The sequence below is a fragment of the Coregonus clupeaformis genome, chromosome 8 (genome assembly GCF_020615455.1).
Source record: "Coregonus clupeaformis isolate EN_2021a chromosome 8, ASM2061545v1, whole genome shotgun sequence".
NCBI classification, from domain to species: domain Eukaryota; kingdom Metazoa; phylum Chordata; class Actinopteri; order Salmoniformes; family Salmonidae; genus Coregonus; species Coregonus clupeaformis.
Genome location: NC_059199.1, coordinates 61,071,540 through 61,089,275, shown reverse-complemented (window position 1 = coordinate 61,089,275; position 17,736 = coordinate 61,071,540). Strand labels below are relative to the sequence as shown.

Sequence of the window (17,736 nt, the reverse complement as noted above, 5' to 3'; positions counted from 1 at the left end):
GTATTCCCACGCATAATAGAGAGACACCTGATCATATACAAATGTAAACAAGGTTTGAAATTATTCTGTTTCAGTCATGATATCTATTTGTGCTTCTTGTGGTCAATTTGCAGTCTACAAATTATTTGTAGTTACATTCCGGCCACCTCACCATCTGCTCAAGAAGAATCGGCATTCGACTAAATCTAGTTGATGATCCCTGCTCTATAAATACCTACCCTGCTCTATAGCAACCTACCCTGCTCTATAGCAACCTACCCTGCTCTATAGCAACCTACCCTGCTCTATAGCAACCTACCCTGCTCTATAGCAACCTACCCTGCTCTATAGCAACCTACCCTGCTCTATAGCAACCTACCTTGCTCTATAGCAACCTACCTTGCTCTATAGCAACCTACCTTGCTCTATAGCAACCTACCTTGCTCTATAGCAACCTACCTTGCTCTATAGCAACCTACCCTGCTCTATAGCAACCTACCTTGCTCTATAGCAACCTACTCTGAGTCCCAATAATCTGTCCACTTGTACAGTCCTCCACACATTTAGTGTGGACTGGTGTAAGGACTGACTAAAGTGATCAATTTCACACTGTGCCTTCAGAAAGTATTTATACCCCTTGACTTATTCCACATGTTGTTGTTACAGCCTGAATTCACAATGGATTGAATAAAACATTTTTCTCACCCATCTACACACAATACCCCATAATGACAAAGTGAAAACATGTTCAGTCTGCTTTCCACAGACACTGGGTGCTGAATCCAGTGTAGATTTGGCCTTGTGTTTTAGGTTATTGTCCTGTTGAAAGGTGAATTCAGCACCCAGTGTCTGTGGAAAGCAGACTGAACCAGGTTTTCCTCTATGATTTTGTCCATGCTTAGCTCCATTCCGTTTCTTTTTTTAAATCCTGAAACTCCCCAGTCCTTAACGATTACAAGCATACCCATAACATGATGTAGCCACCGCTATGCTTGAAAATATGGAGAGTGGTACTCAGTAATGTGTTGTTGGATTTGCCCCAAATATAACACTTTGTATTCAGGACAAAAAGTGAATTGCTTTGCCACATTTCTTGCAGTTTTACTTTAGTGCCTTGTTGCAAACAGGATACATAGATTCTGTACAAGCTTCCTTCTTTTCACTCTGTCAATTAGGTTAGTATTGTGGAGTAACTACAATGTTGTTGATCCATCCTCAGTTTTCTCCTATCACAACAGCCGTTGAACTCTGTAACTGTTCTCCATTGGCCTCATGGTGAAATGCCTGAGCGGTTTCCTTCCTCTCCGGCAACTGAATTAGGTATATGGTATTTTATTAGGATCCCCATTAGCTGTTGCGAAAGCAGCAGCTACTCTTCCTGGGTTCCACACAAAACATGAAACCTGACATAATACAGAACATTAATAGACAAGAACAGCTCAAGGACAGAACTACATACATTTAAAAAAGGCACATGCAGCCTACATATCAATACATACTTTCGAAAGTATTTGAAAGCCAAGTTAACAAACAGATCACCGACCATTTCGAATCCCACCGTACCTTCTCCGCTATGCAATCCGGTTTCCGAGCTGGTCATGGGTGCACTTCAGCCACGCTCAAGGTCCTAAACGATATTATAACCGCGATCGATAATAGACAGTACTGTGCAGCCGTCTTCATCGACCTGGCCAAGGCTTTCGACTCTGTCAACCACCGCATTCTTATTGGCAGACTAAATAGCCTTGGTTTCTCAAATGACTGCCTCGCCTGGTTCACCAACTACTTCTCAGATAGAGTTCAATGTGTCAAATCGGAGGGCCTGTTGTCTGGACCTATGGGAGTCTCTATGGGGGTGCAACAGGGTTCAATTCTTGGGCCGACTCTTTTCTCTGTGTATATCAATGATGTCGCTCTTGCTGCTGGTGACTCTCAGATCCACCTCTACGCAGACGACACCATTTTCTATACATCCGGCCCTTCATTGGACACTGTGTTAACAAACCTCCAAACGAGCTTCAATGCCATACAACACTCCTTCAGTAGCCTCCAACTGCTCTTAAACACTAGTAAAACTAAATGCATGCTCTTCAATCGAACGCTGCTGGCACCCGCCCACCCGACTAGAATCAATACTCTCGACGGGTCTGACCTAGAGTATGTGGACAACTACAAATACCTAGGTGTCTGGTTAGACTGTAAACTCTCCTTCCAGACTCACATTAAGAATCTCCAATCCAAAGTTAAATCTAGAATCGGCTTCCTATTTCGCAACAAAGCCTCCTTCACTCATGCTGCCAAACATGCCCTCGTAAAACTGACTATCCTACCGATTCTTGACTTCGGCGATGTCATTTACAAAATAGCCTCCAACACTCTACTCAGCAAACTGGATGTAGTCTATCACAGTGCCATCCGTTTTGTCACCAAAGCCCCATACACTACCCACCACTGTGACCTGTACGCTCTTGTTGGCTGGTCCTCACTACATGTTCGTTGTCAAACCCACTGGCTCCAGGCCATCTATAAATCACTGCTAGGCAAATCCCTGCCTTATCTTAGCTCATTGGTCACCATAGCAGCACCCACCCGTAGTCTGCGCTCCAGCAGGTATATCTCACTGGTCATCCCCAAAGCCAACACCTCCTTTGGCCGCCATTCCTTCCAGTTCTCTGCTGCCAATGACTGGAACGAATTGCAAAAATCTCTGAAGCTGGAGACACTTATCTCCCTCACTAACTTTAAGCATCAGTTGTCAGAGCACCTTACCGATCACTGCACCTGTACACAGCCCATCTGAAATTAGCCCGCCCAACTACCTCATCCCTATATTGTTATTTATTTTGCTCTTTTGCACCCCAGTATCTCTATTTGCACATCATCTCTTGCACATCTTATCATTCCAGTGTGAAAACTAATTGTAATTATTTTGCACTATAGCCAATTTATTGCCTTACCTCCATAACTTGCTACATTTGCACACACTGTATATATATATTCTGTTGTATTTTTTGACTTTATGTTTTTTTACCCCATATGTAACTCTGTGTTGTTTTTATCGCACTGCTTTGCTTTATCTTGGCCAGGTCGCAGTTGTAAATGAGAACTTGTTCTCAACTGGCTTACCTGGTTAAATAAAGGTGAAATAAAATAAAAATAAACATACACACAAACTATTCAGGTCAAATATGGTCAATAATATCAAAGGCTGCACTGAAATCTAACAGTACAGCTCCCACAATCTTCTTCTTCTTAATTTATTTCAACCAATCATCAGTCATTTGTGTCAGTGCAGTACATGTTGAGTGCCCTTCTCTATAAGCATGCTGTAAGTCTGTTGTTAATTTGTTTACAGAGAAATAGCATTGTATTTGGTCAAAAAAAAAATTCCCAACAGTTTGCTAAGAGCTTGCAGCAAGCTGATAGGTCTGCTGTTAGAACCAGTAAAGGCCGCTTTACCACTCTTGCGTAGCTGAATGACGTTGGCTTCCCTCCAGGCCTGAGGACAAAGACTTTCCTCTAGGCTCAGATTAAAGATATGACAAATAGGAGTGGCAATAGATTCAGCTACCGTCCTCAGTAGCTTTCCATCTAAGTTGTCAATGCCAAGAGGTTGGTCATTATTGATAGATTACAATAATTTTCCCACCTCTCCCACACTAACTTCACGAAATTCAAACTCGCAATGCTTTTCTTTTATTCTAAGTTTTTTTTTTTTATGCATGAGTACGATGGCTCACTGTTCGTTGTTGGCCTTTCAAATACAGCTTTAGAACAAAGTATTAGTAGAAATGTGATCGATACATGTGGATGATCTCATTCCTGTAGTGTTTGTAAACACCCTGGTAGGTTGATTTAATAACCTGAACCAGATTACAGGCACTTGTTACAGTGAGCAGCTTCCTCTCGAGCGGACAGTTTGATGAAAACCAGTCAATATTCAGGTCCCCAAGAAAGTAGACCTCTCTGTTTACATCACCTACACTATCAAGGATTTCACACACATTATTTAGATACTGACCGTTAGCACTTGGTGGCCTATATAAACACCCCAAAAGAAAAGGCTTTATATGTGCCAAGTGAACCTGCAACCACAACACTTCAATAACACTTGACATAAGATCTTCTAAGCATTACAGGGATATGGCTCTGAATAGGAAGGAGGCCTGTATCTTTGTATTGACTGGGGTGTATTGACACACCATCCAAAGTGTAATTAATAACTTCACCATCTCAAAGGGATATTCAATGTCTGCTTTTTTAATTTTTACCCATCTACCAATAGGTGCCCTTCTTTGCGCGGCATTGGAAAACCTCCCTGGTCTTTGTGGTTGAATATGTGTTAGAAATTCACTGCTCGACTGAAGGACCTTACTGATATTTTATGTGTGGGGTACAGAGATGAGGTAGTCATTCAAAAATCATGTTAAACACTACTATTGCACACAGTGAGTCCATGCAACTTATTATGTGACTTGTTAAGCACATTTTGACTCCTGAACTTTAGGCTTGCCATAACAAAGGGGTTGAATACTTATTGACTCAAGACATTTCAGCTTTTAATTTGTTAACATTTCGCTAAACATAATTCCACTTTGACATTATGGTGTATTGTGTGGTCCAAAAGGCTTCTCAACAGCTTCTACCCCCAAGCCATAAGACTCCTGAATAGCTAATCATGGCTACCCGGACTATTTGCGCTGCCCCCCCATCCCCATCTTTTACGCTGCTGCTACTTATTTATTATTTATGCATAGTCACTTTAACTCTACCGACATGTACATATTACCTCAGTTACCTCAACTAGCCGGTGCCCCCGCACACTGACTCTGTACCGGTACCCCCCTGTATATATAGCCTCCTTACTGTTATTTTATTTTACTGCTACTCTTTAGTTGTTTGCTTTTATTTTTGTGACTTAACACTTTTATTTTATTTTACTTTTTTCTTTAAAAAACTGCGTTGTTGGTTAAGGGCTTGTAAGTAAGCATTTCACTGTAATGTCTACACCTGTTGTATTCGGCGCATGTGGCAAATAACATTTGATTCGTGTAGGCCAGTGACAAAAGTAATCTCAATTTAATCGATTTTAAATTCAGGCTGTAAAACAACTAAATGTAGAAAGTCAAGGGGTGTGAATCCTTTCTGAAGGCACTGTATGAAGAAGAGTCTGAGGAGCGTGGTGGCAAAAGAGAATTCAAAATTTTAAATTCACATTACATCCTTGCCTTACCGTTCGCTGTGGCTGGTGACGCGACATTCTTGGTCCTCAACTCAAATTACCGTAAGTATCACAGTAGCCCCTACAAGCCAGTAAACACAAACTATTCAGCAATGACAAACTTTTCTTCTAAAACGTATTACACTATTGATTAATGCAACCAAACCATATTACTCTTGAATAATGCAACAATTCACAAGCATGTATGTGCAGACAATTTTCTCATCTGTAGGCTATACTCATTAAATTTTAGCTTCAAGACAAAAGCACAGAGCTGCTATAACCGCATGTATTCATCAAATAACGTTAGCATATCAAAACGGAACAATTAACCCTCTCACACTAATAACAAAGTACAGTAGGTCTACCTTACAACATTACAACACACCGGGCTTCATTTTTATCAATATTATGCAAATCAGTACATGTGGTAAAAGCAAATTGCGAAAAATGTGGGTATAAGTGAATTCACCAGGACAAGCTGTTTCATATGGACTTTTCTATACCTGCCAGCAGTAAAATAAAACGCCTCGTGATTTGTCAACGTGCACAATGACTCTGTGTTTCAGTCTGATCAACTGTAGCCTGCCGTTAACAACCAGCCTGGAGCAGCCAATGCGCTGTGATCCCATGTGGGCCGGACTAAGCTATGTATTTATAGCCTAAAATAGGTCCATTTATTTGTGTTCTGAGAAAATGTGAATGACCTGATTTTTAGAAAAATAATCTGGTCCCATAATAGCCCGTATCAAAGTATTTTTATTTTTTTTTACAGCTGATTTATTAGTCATTCCCTGCAACTAGGCGTCTGGAGTTGGTTAGGTTAGCCTACTACCAGATCAGGAAAAACTCTGGGGCCCCAGGAAAACAATTCCCCCCCCCCCCACCACCACTCTAGTACCTGTGGTGCCACCTCTGAAATCACCACACAATGGTACAAATGAAAAAACATATCCTATTTGAAAGATCTACATTTGCCATTTATTTATTTTTTGGTGGGGATGGACTTCCATAGTTTTACGTGGCTCAGTGCAGCTACTGCGTCAATTTCAGAATGTAACAGGCTGTTTTACTGCAATTTTCAAGTAAAAACAAGTCTTACATATTAGAAAAATGTCTGTACATTTCAGCTGTTTCAAAAACATTTGCTTTGCTATTACCGTTTATACTGTAGGAGTGTTGGCTCAATGAGACCATTGTGTTCACAATGCCCCTGCTTCAAGGGGGGCAACTGTTGAGCGAGTGCCATACACTACCTCCGGATGTAGCAGTCGAGACGTAGCACGTTTTACATTTGAGTAATATATGTAGACGACGGTGTTTTTACGAAAAGTTTACTAAGTATGTAGAGGCTCGAAGTGCTGTAAAGCAGGGATGGGCAACTCCAGTCCTCGGGGGTCGGAGTGGTGTCACACTTTTCCCCCCCATCCCTAGCAAACACATCTGATTTTTAAACTAATTGCATTCTAAACTGAAGATCACAATGAGGACTGGAGATGCCCATCCCTGCTGTAAAGCCTTTGGCATCGCCTCACTGATTGTAGCGTCATCTTGCTAATAGCAGCACTGTTGTGCTAAATGCTAAGCTGCTACATGCTATGCAGCTAAAGGTGTCTCTATGGCCTGCTGATGAATGTTACAGAATGGTGGGTTACACTGCTAAACTCATACAATCTCTCTCTCCCCCCGCTCTCTATCTCGCTCTTCCTGTCGCTCCCCCCCATCTCCATCCCCCTCTTTCTATCTCTCTCTCTCCTTCCCTCTCTCTCCTTCCCTCTCTCTCCTTCCCTCTCTCTCCTTCCCTCTCTCTCCTTCCCTCTCTCTCTCTCCCTCTCTCTCTCTCCCCCTCTCTCCTTCCCTCTCTCTCCTTCCCTCTCTCAGGTATGGTGCCCAGCCATTGAGTCTCAGTAAGATCGTTCCCCACCTCTGCACTCTGACTGGAGATCAGAACCCACAGGTGAGAGAGCGTGTGTGCGAGTGTGAGCATGCAAACCTGAATCCCTTTTTTATCCCCAGTCTCTGTCCCTGCCTGTATTAAAAACATGCAGAGCAGGGCTCTCCAACCCTGTTCCTGGAAAGCTAACCTCTTGTAGGTTTTTGCTCCAACCCCAGTTGTAACTAACCTGATTCAGCTTGTCAACCAGCTAATTATTAGAATCAGGTGGTTTGGAGTGAACCTACAGGACTGTAGCTCTCCAGGTACCGGCTTGGTAAACCCTGAAGTAAAGGTTTAATGTAACATGGAGAGAAAGCCCTGTAACATAGACCTGGTTATAAGTTTGAGTTCCATTAAACACATTGTGGAGCACATGAAGTTCTACTCATTGTGTTTCTATGGTGGAGTATTCAACAATACAGGAATTCCATTGTGCTGGAGTTTCTAATTCCAATCCTTTACCCTGTTATTAGACAGTCAATGGGAGACTGTTAAATAGCTTGGTGAGAGAGAATGCTGGTTTCACCACTGAAACATGTTAAATAGCTGGTTGAGAGAGAACCCTGGTTTCACCACTGAAACATGAGTTCCCAACCCCATCACACAACGACAGAGCGTTTAGTGTGTGTGTGTGTGTGTGTGTGTGCGCTTTCACCATTTTTTTGTTGTTGCTCGTGTTCCTTTCTACCTTCCGGAAATACCTTGTATTTTGTGACAACTGATGCGTCCTCTCCTTCAGTGCCCAACTGCATGTAACTGTGTTGACAGTCATTGATCTACAAGTCATTTTGCATGCCGAACAACCCCAGGGAATATAATTAGTGGGTGATGGTGATTTCAGAACCAAAGATTGGCTACATTGCCCCCCTCCCCCCCTATTCTGAAAGTGGGATGGTACAGTTGAAGTCGGAAGTTTACATACACTTAGGTTGGAGTCATTAAAACTAAAACCACTCCACTAATTTCTTGTTAACAAACTATAGTTTTGGCAAGTCGGTTAGGACATCTACTTTGTGCATGACACAAGTAATTTTTCCAACAATTGTTTACAGACAGATTATTTCACTTATAATTCACTGTATCACAATTCTAGTAGGTCAGAAGTTTACATACACGAAGTTGACTGTGCCTTTAAACAGCTTGGAAAATTCCAGAAAATGATGTCATGGCTTTAGAAGCTTCTGATAGGCTAATTGACATAATTTTAGTCAATTGGAGGTGTACCTGTGGATGTATTTCAAGGCCTACCTTCAAACTCAGTGCCTCTTTGCTTGACATCATGGGAAAATCAAAAGAAATCTGCCAAGACCTCAGAAAAAAATGGTAGACCTCCACAAGCCTGGTTCATCCTTGGGAGCAATTTCCAAATGCCTGAAGGTACCACATTCATCTGTACAAACAATAGTACGCAAGTATAAACACCATGGGACCACACAGCCGTCATACCGCTCAGGAAGGAGATGCGTTCTGTCTCCTAGAGATGAACGTACTTTGGTGCGAAAAGTGCAAATCAATCCCAGAATAACAGCAAAGGACCTAGTGAAGATGCTGGAGGAAACAGGTACAAAAGTATCTATATCCACAGTAAAACAAGTCCTATATCGACATAAGCTGAAAGGCCGTTCAGCAAGGAAGAAGCCACTGCTCCAAAACCGTCATAAAAAAGCCAGACTACGGTTTGCAACTGCACATGGGGACAAAGATCGTACTTTTTGGAGAAATGTCCTCTGGTCTGATTAAACAAAAAAACTGTTTGGCCATAATGACCATCGTTATGTTTTGTAGGAAAAAGCGGGAAGCTTGCAAGCCGAAGAACACCATCCCAACCGTGAAGCACGGGGGTGGCAGCATCATGCTGTGGGGGTGCTTTGCTGCAGGAGGGACTGGTGCACTTCACAAAATAGATGGCATCATGAGGAAGGAAAATGATGTGGATATATTGAAGCAACATCTCAAGACATCAGTCAGGAAGTTAAAGCTTGGTCGCAAATGGTTCTTCCAAATGGACAATGACCCCAAGCATATTTCCAAAGTTGTGGCAAAATGGCTTAAGGACAACAAAGTCAAGGTATTGGAGTGGCCATCACAAAGCCCTGACCTCAATCCTATTGAAAATGTGTGGGCAGAACTGAAAAAGCATGAAAAGCAAAATTCACCCAACTTATTGTGGGAAGCTTGTGGAAGGCTCCCCAAAACGTTTGACGCAAGTTAAACAATTTAAAGGCAATGTTACCAAATACTAATTGAGTGTATGTAAACTTCTGACCCACTGGGAATGTGATGAAAGAAATAAAAGCTGAAATAAATCATTCCTCTACTATTATTCTGACATTTCACATTCTTAAAATAAAGTGGTGATCCTAACTGACCTAAGACAGGGAATTTTTACTATGATTAAATGTCAGGAATTGTGAAAAACTGAGTTTAAATGTATTTGGCTAAGGTGTATGTAAACTTCAGACTTCAACTGTAGATGCCTAGTCTCCCTTATGGCTCAGATCAGGTGCCTACACAGACACCATAGACATACAGGGCCTTCAGAAAATATTCACACTTTTTGTTGAGTTACAGCCTGCATTTAAAATTGATTCAATTGAGAAATTGAGTCAAAAAGTATTCAACCCCTTTGTTATGACAAGCCTAAATAAGTTCAGGAGTAAAAATTAGCTTAAGTCACATAAGTTGCATGGACTCACTCTGTGTGCGATAATGGTGTTTAACGCAATTTTTGAATGACTACCTCATCTCTGTACCCCACACATACAATTATCTGTAAGGTCGATCAGTGAATTTCAAACACAGATTCAACCACAAAGACCAGGGAAGTTTTCCAATGCCTCGCAAAGAAGGGCACCTTATTGGTAGATGGGTAAAAAATAAATAAAAAGCAGACATTGAATATCCCTTTGAGCATGGTGAAGTTATTAATTACACTTTGGATGGTGTGTCAATCCACTCAGTCACTACAAAGATATTGGCGGCCTTCCTAACTCCGTTAACCTCTACAGGATCGGTGTCCCGAATACGGGACGGTTGAAGTAACCTGCGCTAATGTGATTAGCATGACTGCTGTAAGTAACAGCAAACTTTCCAGGACATAGACATGTCTTTTATGGGCAGAAAGCTTAAATTCTTGTTAATCTAACTGCACTGTCCAATTTACAGTAGCTATTACAGTGAAAAAATACCATGCTATTGTTTGAGGAGAATGCACAACAACAACAAAAACGTATCACAGCAACTCTGAAGGTAAATAATGTACTTATTCAGTAATCTTGCTCTGATTTGTCATCCTAAGGGTCCCAGAGATAGAATGTCGCATAGTTTTGTTTGATAAAATCAATTTTTATATTCAAATGTAGGAACTGGGTTCTACAGTTTGAACCCCTGCTGTCTCTGGCTCCACACCCACCCTGCCCGGCCATCTAGATGTGTGAAAGTTAGTGTATAAGCTAATGATCCTTCATGTATGACATTCCTGGGTGTATGTAAACTTACATTTTGTATTACCATATCATTTTTGTATTTTCTCTATAGTTATGTACTTGAAAATGTAAATTGACCAATTCGGCACATTTGGGCAGACTTGATACAAAATAGTCCAGTATTGCAACGCTTCACTGGATCAATCTGAAACGTTGCACACACACTGCTGCCATCTAGTGGCCAAAATCTAAACTGCGCCTAAACTGCAATATTATATTGTGGCCTTTCTCTTGCATTTCAAAGATGGAACAAAAAACATAATAGAAAACGTATGTTTTTTTGTTTGTATTATCTTTTACCAGATCTTATGTGTTATATTCTCCTACATTAATTTCACATTTCCACAAACTTCAGTGTTTACTTATCTATTTTTTTACTTAACACTTATTTTTCTTAACTGCATTGTTGGTTAAGGGCTTGTAAGTAAGCATTTCACTGTAAGGTCTACACCTGTTGTATTCGGCGCATGTGACAAATAAAATTTGATTTAAGTACCACTCTTCATATTTTCAAGCATGGTGGTGGCTGCATCATGTTATGGGTATGCTTGTCATCGGCAAGGACTAAGGAGCTTTTTAGGATAAAAATAAACAGAATAGAGCTAAGCACAGGCAAAATCTTAGAGGAAAACCTGGTTCAGTCTGCTTTCCATCAGACACTGGGAGACAAATTCACCTTTCAGCAGGACAATAACCTAAAACACAAGGCCAAATGTACACTGGAGTTGCATACCAAGATGACGTTGAATGTTCCCGAGTGACATCGTTACAGTTTTTGACTGAAATCAGCTTGAAAATCTAAGGCAAGACTTGAAAATGGCTGTCTAGCAATGATCAACAACCAACTTAACAGGGAATAATTTTTAAAAGAATATTGTGCCAATATTGTACAATCCAGATGTGCAGAGCTCTTACCCATAAAGACTCACAGCTGTAATCGCTGCCGAAGGTGATTCTAACATGTATTGACTCGGGTGTGAAATTCATTTTCAATAAATTTGCAAAAGTTTCTAAAAACATGTTTTCACTTTATCATTTAAGGGGTATTGTGTGTAGATGGGTGAGAAAAAAACATATATTTAATCCATTGTGAATTCAGGCTGTAATACAACATGTGGAATAAGTCAAAGGGGTATGAATACTTTCTGAAAACACTGTACATAATTTACACACACACACGCACACACACACACACACACACACACACACACACACACACACACACACACACACACACACTAGGGCAAGGTCACGCATTATCCTCGCTAGGCCTGTCAGAGTTATCCTATATGTCCTGACCACACACACACACTGTCCTGACGCTGACCCTACAGTAGCAGAACTCAATGACTCCCGACTGCGTGCCAGGCTCTGTCCTGTTGACTCCTTTGGTTACTGTCCAGGAGTTTGATTTAGGACGCTCGTGTTTAGCCAAAAGGGCCAATATAATCATATTAAACGATGTTCATTGCTTATCCCCCAGTTTTAAGAGTTCTGCTAACTCACTTTTAACGGTGAATAATATGAAATGCATAATATATATTTTCAGTATTTTAGTTATTTAGATAATGATACTGGAGAACCTATATTGTGGGATGTTGTGTGTCCGGTATGCAGGTCCGGGAGGCTGCCACAGCGTCCCTGGTGGATGTATATCGCCACGTAGGAGAGCGAGTCAGAGCCGATCTGGGAAAGAGAGGCCTTCCTGCCGCACGGTGAGTGTCTGTGTGGTTGTGTACACTACGATTGACTCTGTATTGGCGTTACGCCATTATTGTTGACACTTTTGGAGAATCCTGTTGAGAATAATAATAGAGTAAAAATAATTATAAAATGAGCTGTTCTGTCTGCAGGTTTTGTTGCTGTGTACTTTACTAGTGAATGACCAGTATCAGAGTGATTTCGACAGGGAATACTAAGTGTTACGTCCCGTGGTGTTGGCTCCATCACTGTCCCAGTCCACACCATGCTCCACTCTGCCACTCACACAGTCACACACAGAGACTCTTTTATACTGGACATTGAACAGCAAGAGAGGTGGAGAGAGGGGAGTGTGTGTCGTCTCTGAAGAGGTCCATTGAGTGACTTGCTCTGGTTACCGTAATAAGGAGTGTGGAGTGTTGTCATTCTGAGCGCACACAGTCTGCTCTCTGCCTTGCCTCTCTCTCTCTGCCTCTCTCTCTCTGCCTCTCTCTCTCTGCCTCTCTGCCTCTCTCTCTCTCTGCCTCTCTCTCTCTCTGCCTCTCTCTCTCTGCCTCTCTGCCTCTCTCTCTCTGCCTCTCTCTCTCTGCATCTCTCTCTCTCTCTCTGCATCTCTCTCTCTGCCTCTCTCTCTCTCTCTCTGCATCTCTCTCTCTCTCTGCCTTCTCTCTCTCTCTCTCTGCCATCTCTCTCTCTCTCTGCCATCTCTCTCTCTCTGCCTCTCTGCATCTCTCTCTCTCTGCCTCTCTCTCTCTGCCTTCTCTCTCTCTCTGCGCCTCTCTCTCTCTCTGCCTTCTCTCTCTCTCTCTCTGTGAATGCTGTGAAGAGAGAGGGAAGATAGAGAAGGGTGAGGAAGGTATAGCTGGGATAAGGGAACAAGAGAGAGGGGTGAAGAGAGACTACGTTTGAGAGGTAGGGGGAAAATGACTGCAAAAAAATAACCTAAAAAAATGATAAATAAAATACATTAAAAGGAAGGTTGTGACATCCAATGCCTGTCTGCATGAGGCTGATGCCACACAAGCGCTTGCTTTGTTTTGAATATTGTTGTCTTGTTTTGCATTGTTGTCTTGCTGTTTGTCTTTGTCTATTTTTGGGTCGTTGGCAAATCGTGTGTTTGGTTGGCTCAGAAGGGGGGGTCTTTGATGGGGTGGCCTGGCGGTTGGGAGCGTTGGGCCGGTGGCCGAGAGGTCGCTGGTTCGGGTCCCCGAGTCGGCTGGGTGGGGGGGGATCTGTCGATGTGCCCTTGACCGGGGAGCTTGACCCAGGTTGCTCCAGTGGGTTGCTCTGGATGGGAGCGTCTGCTAGATGACTGAAATGTAATGTAAATGTTGAGCGGCTTCACTGTAGGTGGATTGTATGTATAAAATAAAGAGTTTGAGAAAGAGTTGGTTATTGGAGAAAGATGGGTGAGAAGGAAGTGAGAGTTAAAAAGAGAAAGGTTGTGTCTTAGCAGCTGTTTTGTATTATTTTTAGAAACAGATAATACATTATGGTTGTTATGTTAGTAAGCCTCACCATATTTGTGTTTTAGCCTGGGGGAAGAGGAGGAGGAGGAGGGGGAGGGAGGGAGGAGAGGAGAGGAGGAAGGGAAATCTATGATACATGTGACGTTCTTAGGAAAAGAAAGGAGTGAGAAAAGGAGAGACACAGGGAGTAAATATGCTGAGAAAAAAGCGTTTTTCGCTCCCTGTGCTTGCAGCGCCAAAGCCCCTCCCCCTCTGGCGTGTGTGTGTGTTTTCAGTCGGAGGTTATGTAAAGGTAATTCACACACTACGGAGATTGAAGGTACAGAGCGCAGCGTTGCAATGTCGTTTTAAGTCACAATACGCTCCGGCATTCGACATACTTTTGTACTGTCTGAATATTGAGACGCGCCGTATCATTCCTTCCGCAGCGGTGGGGGCAGTGTTGTCTCTTTGTTCCTTGATCTGGTCTATAGGCTATTTGTCAAACTAACCTATGTTGCATTGATAACCAAATATAATCTCAGCGGCTGTTCAAACAGTAAACCAAACAACAAGAATCCACCCAAAAAGGTATTTTGTTTGATACCAGTGATTCCAGGCTATTGTGAAATGGCAGAACCTGGTGTAGCTGGCTAGCCATCTGCTTTTTCTCTGTGACCAAAAACATGTTCCATTTTAGCTGATATCGGAATGAATACACAAGCATCGTATTAAACTGGGATAATGTTTTAGGTTGCATTGTCGAGTAGAATAATATTTGACAGGGCCTATTTTTAAAAAAAAATCATAAATCTGATTATTTCACTTGGAGATGTGGGAAGCTAAAAAGGCTAGCTAGCTTGCTATGTTTTTAGCCAGGCTAAAGCCAGCTAGCCAGGCTGCCAGCTAGCTACCACCAGGGTTGCCAGGGAAAGCTGACATTTCTAGCCCAATGACTACTCAACCCACCCAAAAGGCAAAAAAATTTGTCCCCCATAAAAAAATTCTCAGCAGGAGAGGAGTTGCCATATCTATACAATGAAGGCTTTTTCCATAACGTTATCGGGCTTTTTCCATAACGTTATCGAGCCAATTAAGAAGGAATATCATAGTAACTTGTAACGACGTTAAAGGCAAAATTCGGGTTTCCTCAAAATACAAATTATTACAAGCTATGACATAATACAGGAATTTGAATATGTGGCTAGAGAAAATATCATTTGCCCTTATTAAACTCGCCAGATCATTTTCCATCAATGGATGTCGATTTAACTCGTTTGACTGCTATGATTAAGCAATAAGGCACAAGGGGGTGTGGTATATGGCTGTTCTTAAGCACGACGCAACGCTGAGTGCCCTGATACAGCCGTTAGCTGTAGTATATTGGCCATATACCACAAACCCCCGGGGTGCCTTACTGCTATTATAAACTGGTTAGCAATGTAATTAGAACAGTAAAAATTAATGTTTTCTCTCTCAGTCCACGTCATGCAAAACACACACTCAAAGCCTTTGCCTAAGATTTAACCCTTTCTAAAGGTGTGTCTGAGAGATGGTGGGTGGTGCTTCGCCGCGTGCCGCGTAATATGAGTTTGTCTCCTGCTGTTTCTTTCTTTCCTGTTCCCCCTCCCTCTCTTTCCCCCTCCCTCTCTTTCCCCCTCCCTCTCTTGCCCCCCTCCCTCTCTTGCCCCCTCCCTTTCTTGCCCCCTCCCTTTCTTGCCCCCTCCCTCTCTTGCCCCCTCCCTTCTTTGTTCGCTCCATCCCTCCTCTGTGAGCCACTGCACCATGTTCGATACAAAGAGCAGAGGACTCCAGCGTGACACTAGTATGGGAGCTACCTCTACGCTACGTAGCAACACGCCAACCCATTAATCATCCCACATGGAAATGCTACCGCTACGCGTATTTGGATAACGGCTAGGCTACACTATGCTATGCTAATTCAGAGCATAAATCAATATGGAAATGCTAATGTCGGCTAATTGTTGAGCGGTGTGGAAATATTATGCAGCTGAGGAGCCTGGCGCTACGCTAATCGTCAGTAATCAGGAGAGCTGTCAGGGGGTTTGACTGCCAGGAGGACGGTGTGTGTGTGTGTGTATACAAGCGCGCACACGCATGCGTGTTTTTTCTCTGGTCTTATTGTTTTTCATTTCAACCTTATCCTTTGACATTGAGGATGGTGTGTGTTTTAATAATGTGTGTGTGTGTTTTGTTGCAAACAGGCATACCGGTATGTGCAATGTCGTAGCTGAAGTGAACACACTGTGTGTAGCAGATGTTAGACAGTGTGTGTGTGTGTGTGTAGCAGATGTTAGACTGTGTGTGTGTAGCAGATGTTAGACTGTGTGTGTGTAGCAGATGTTAGACAGTGTGTGTGTGTGTGTGTGTGTGTAGCAGATGTTAGACTGTGTGTGTGTAGCAGATGTTAGACTGTGTGTGTAGCAGATGTTAGACTGTGTGTGTGTGTGTGTGTGTAGCAGATGTTAGACTGTGTGTGTGTAGCAGATGTTAGACTGTGTGTGTGTAGCAGATGTTAGACTGTGTGTGTGTAGCAGATGTTAGACTGTGTGTGTGTAGCAGATGTTAGACTGTGTGTGTGTAGCAGATGTTAGACTGTGTGTGTGTAGCAGATGTTAGACAGTGTGTGTGTGTGTGTGTGTAGCAGATGTTAGACTGTGTGTGTGTAGCAGATGTTAGACTGTGTGTGTAGCAGATGTTAGACTGTGTGTGTGTAGCAGATGTTAGACTGTGTGTGTGTAGCAGATGTTAGACAGTGTGTGTGTGTGTGTGTGTGTGTGTGTAGCAGATGTTAGACTGTGTGTGTGTAGCAGATGTTAGACTGTGTGTGTGTAGCAGATGTTAGACTGTGTGTGTGTAGCAGATGTTAGACTGTGTGTGTGTGTGTAGCAGATGTTAGACTGTGTGTGTGTAGCAGATGTTAGACTGTGTGTGTGTAGCAGATGTTAGACTGTGTGTGTGTAGCAGATGTTAGACTGTGTGTGTGTAGCAGATGTTAGACTGTGTGTGTGTAGCAGATGTTAGACTGTGTGTGTGTAGCAGATGTTAGACTGTGTGTGTGTAGCAGATGTTAGACTGTGTGTGTGTAGCAGATGTTAGACTGTGTGTGTGTAGCAGATGTTAGACTGTGTGTGTGTAGCAGATGTTAGACTGTGTGTGTGTAGCAGATGTTAGACTGTGTGTGTAGCAGATGTTAGACTGTGTGTGTGTAGCAGATGTTAGACTGTGTGTGTGTAGCAGATGTTAGACAGTGTGTGTGTGTGTGTGTGTGTAGCAGATGTTAGACTGTGTGTGTGTAGCAGATGTTAGACTGTGTGTGTGTAGCAGATGTTAGACTGTGTGTGTGTAGCAGATGTTAGACTGTGTGTGTGTGTGCAGATGTTAGACTGTGTGTGTGTAGCAGATGTTAGACTGTGTGTGTGTGTAGCAGATGTTAGACTGTGTGTGTGTGTAGCAGATGTTAGACTGTGTGTGTGTAGCAGATGTTAGACTGTGTGTGTAGCAGATGTTAGACTGTGTGTGTGTAGCAGATGTTAGACTGTGTGTGTGTAGCAGATGTTAGACGTGTGTGTGTGTAGCAGATGTTAGACTGTGTGTGTGTAGCAGATGTTAGACGTGTGTGTGTAGCAGATGTTAGACTGTGTGTGTGTAGCAGATGTTAGACTGTGTGTGTGTAGCAGATGTTAGACAGTGTGTGTGTGTGTGTAGCAGATGTTAGACTGTGTGTGTGTAGCAGATGTTAGACTGTGTGTGTGTAGCAGATGTTAGACTGTGTGTGTGTGTAGCAGATGTTAGACTGTGTGTGTGTGTGTAGCTGATGTGTGTGTGTAGCAGATGTTAGACGGTGTGTGTGTGTGTAGCAGATGTTAGACTGTGTGTGTGTAGCAGATGTTAGACTGTGTGTGTAGCAGATGTTAGACTGTGTGTGTGTAGAAGATGTTAGAG

General features: G+C 42.6%; 1 protein-coding gene across 34 annotated transcripts in view; it reads left to right on the top strand.

Moving 5' to 3' along the window:
- LOC121572264 (CLIP-associating protein 2) overlaps positions 1 to 17,736 on the top strand; it is a 98,132-nt gene that overhangs the window by 13,669 nt on the left and 66,727 nt on the right. For 30 of the 34 annotated variants that reach the window (XM_041884246.2, XM_041884243.2, XM_041884260.2 and 27 more), the window contains exons 5-6: positions 7,082 to 7,157; positions 12,239 to 12,336. In XM_041884246.2, the coding sequence (XP_041740180.1) occupies positions 7,082 to 7,157; positions 12,239 to 12,336 (174 nt within the window). Of the gene's footprint in view, positions 1 to 7,081; positions 7,158 to 12,238; positions 12,337 to 13,106; positions 13,235 to 15,551; positions 15,865 to 17,736 lie in introns of those variants that run through there. The other 4 variants (XM_041884268.2, XM_041884267.2, XM_041884265.2 and 1 more) reach the window with 4 other exon arrangements.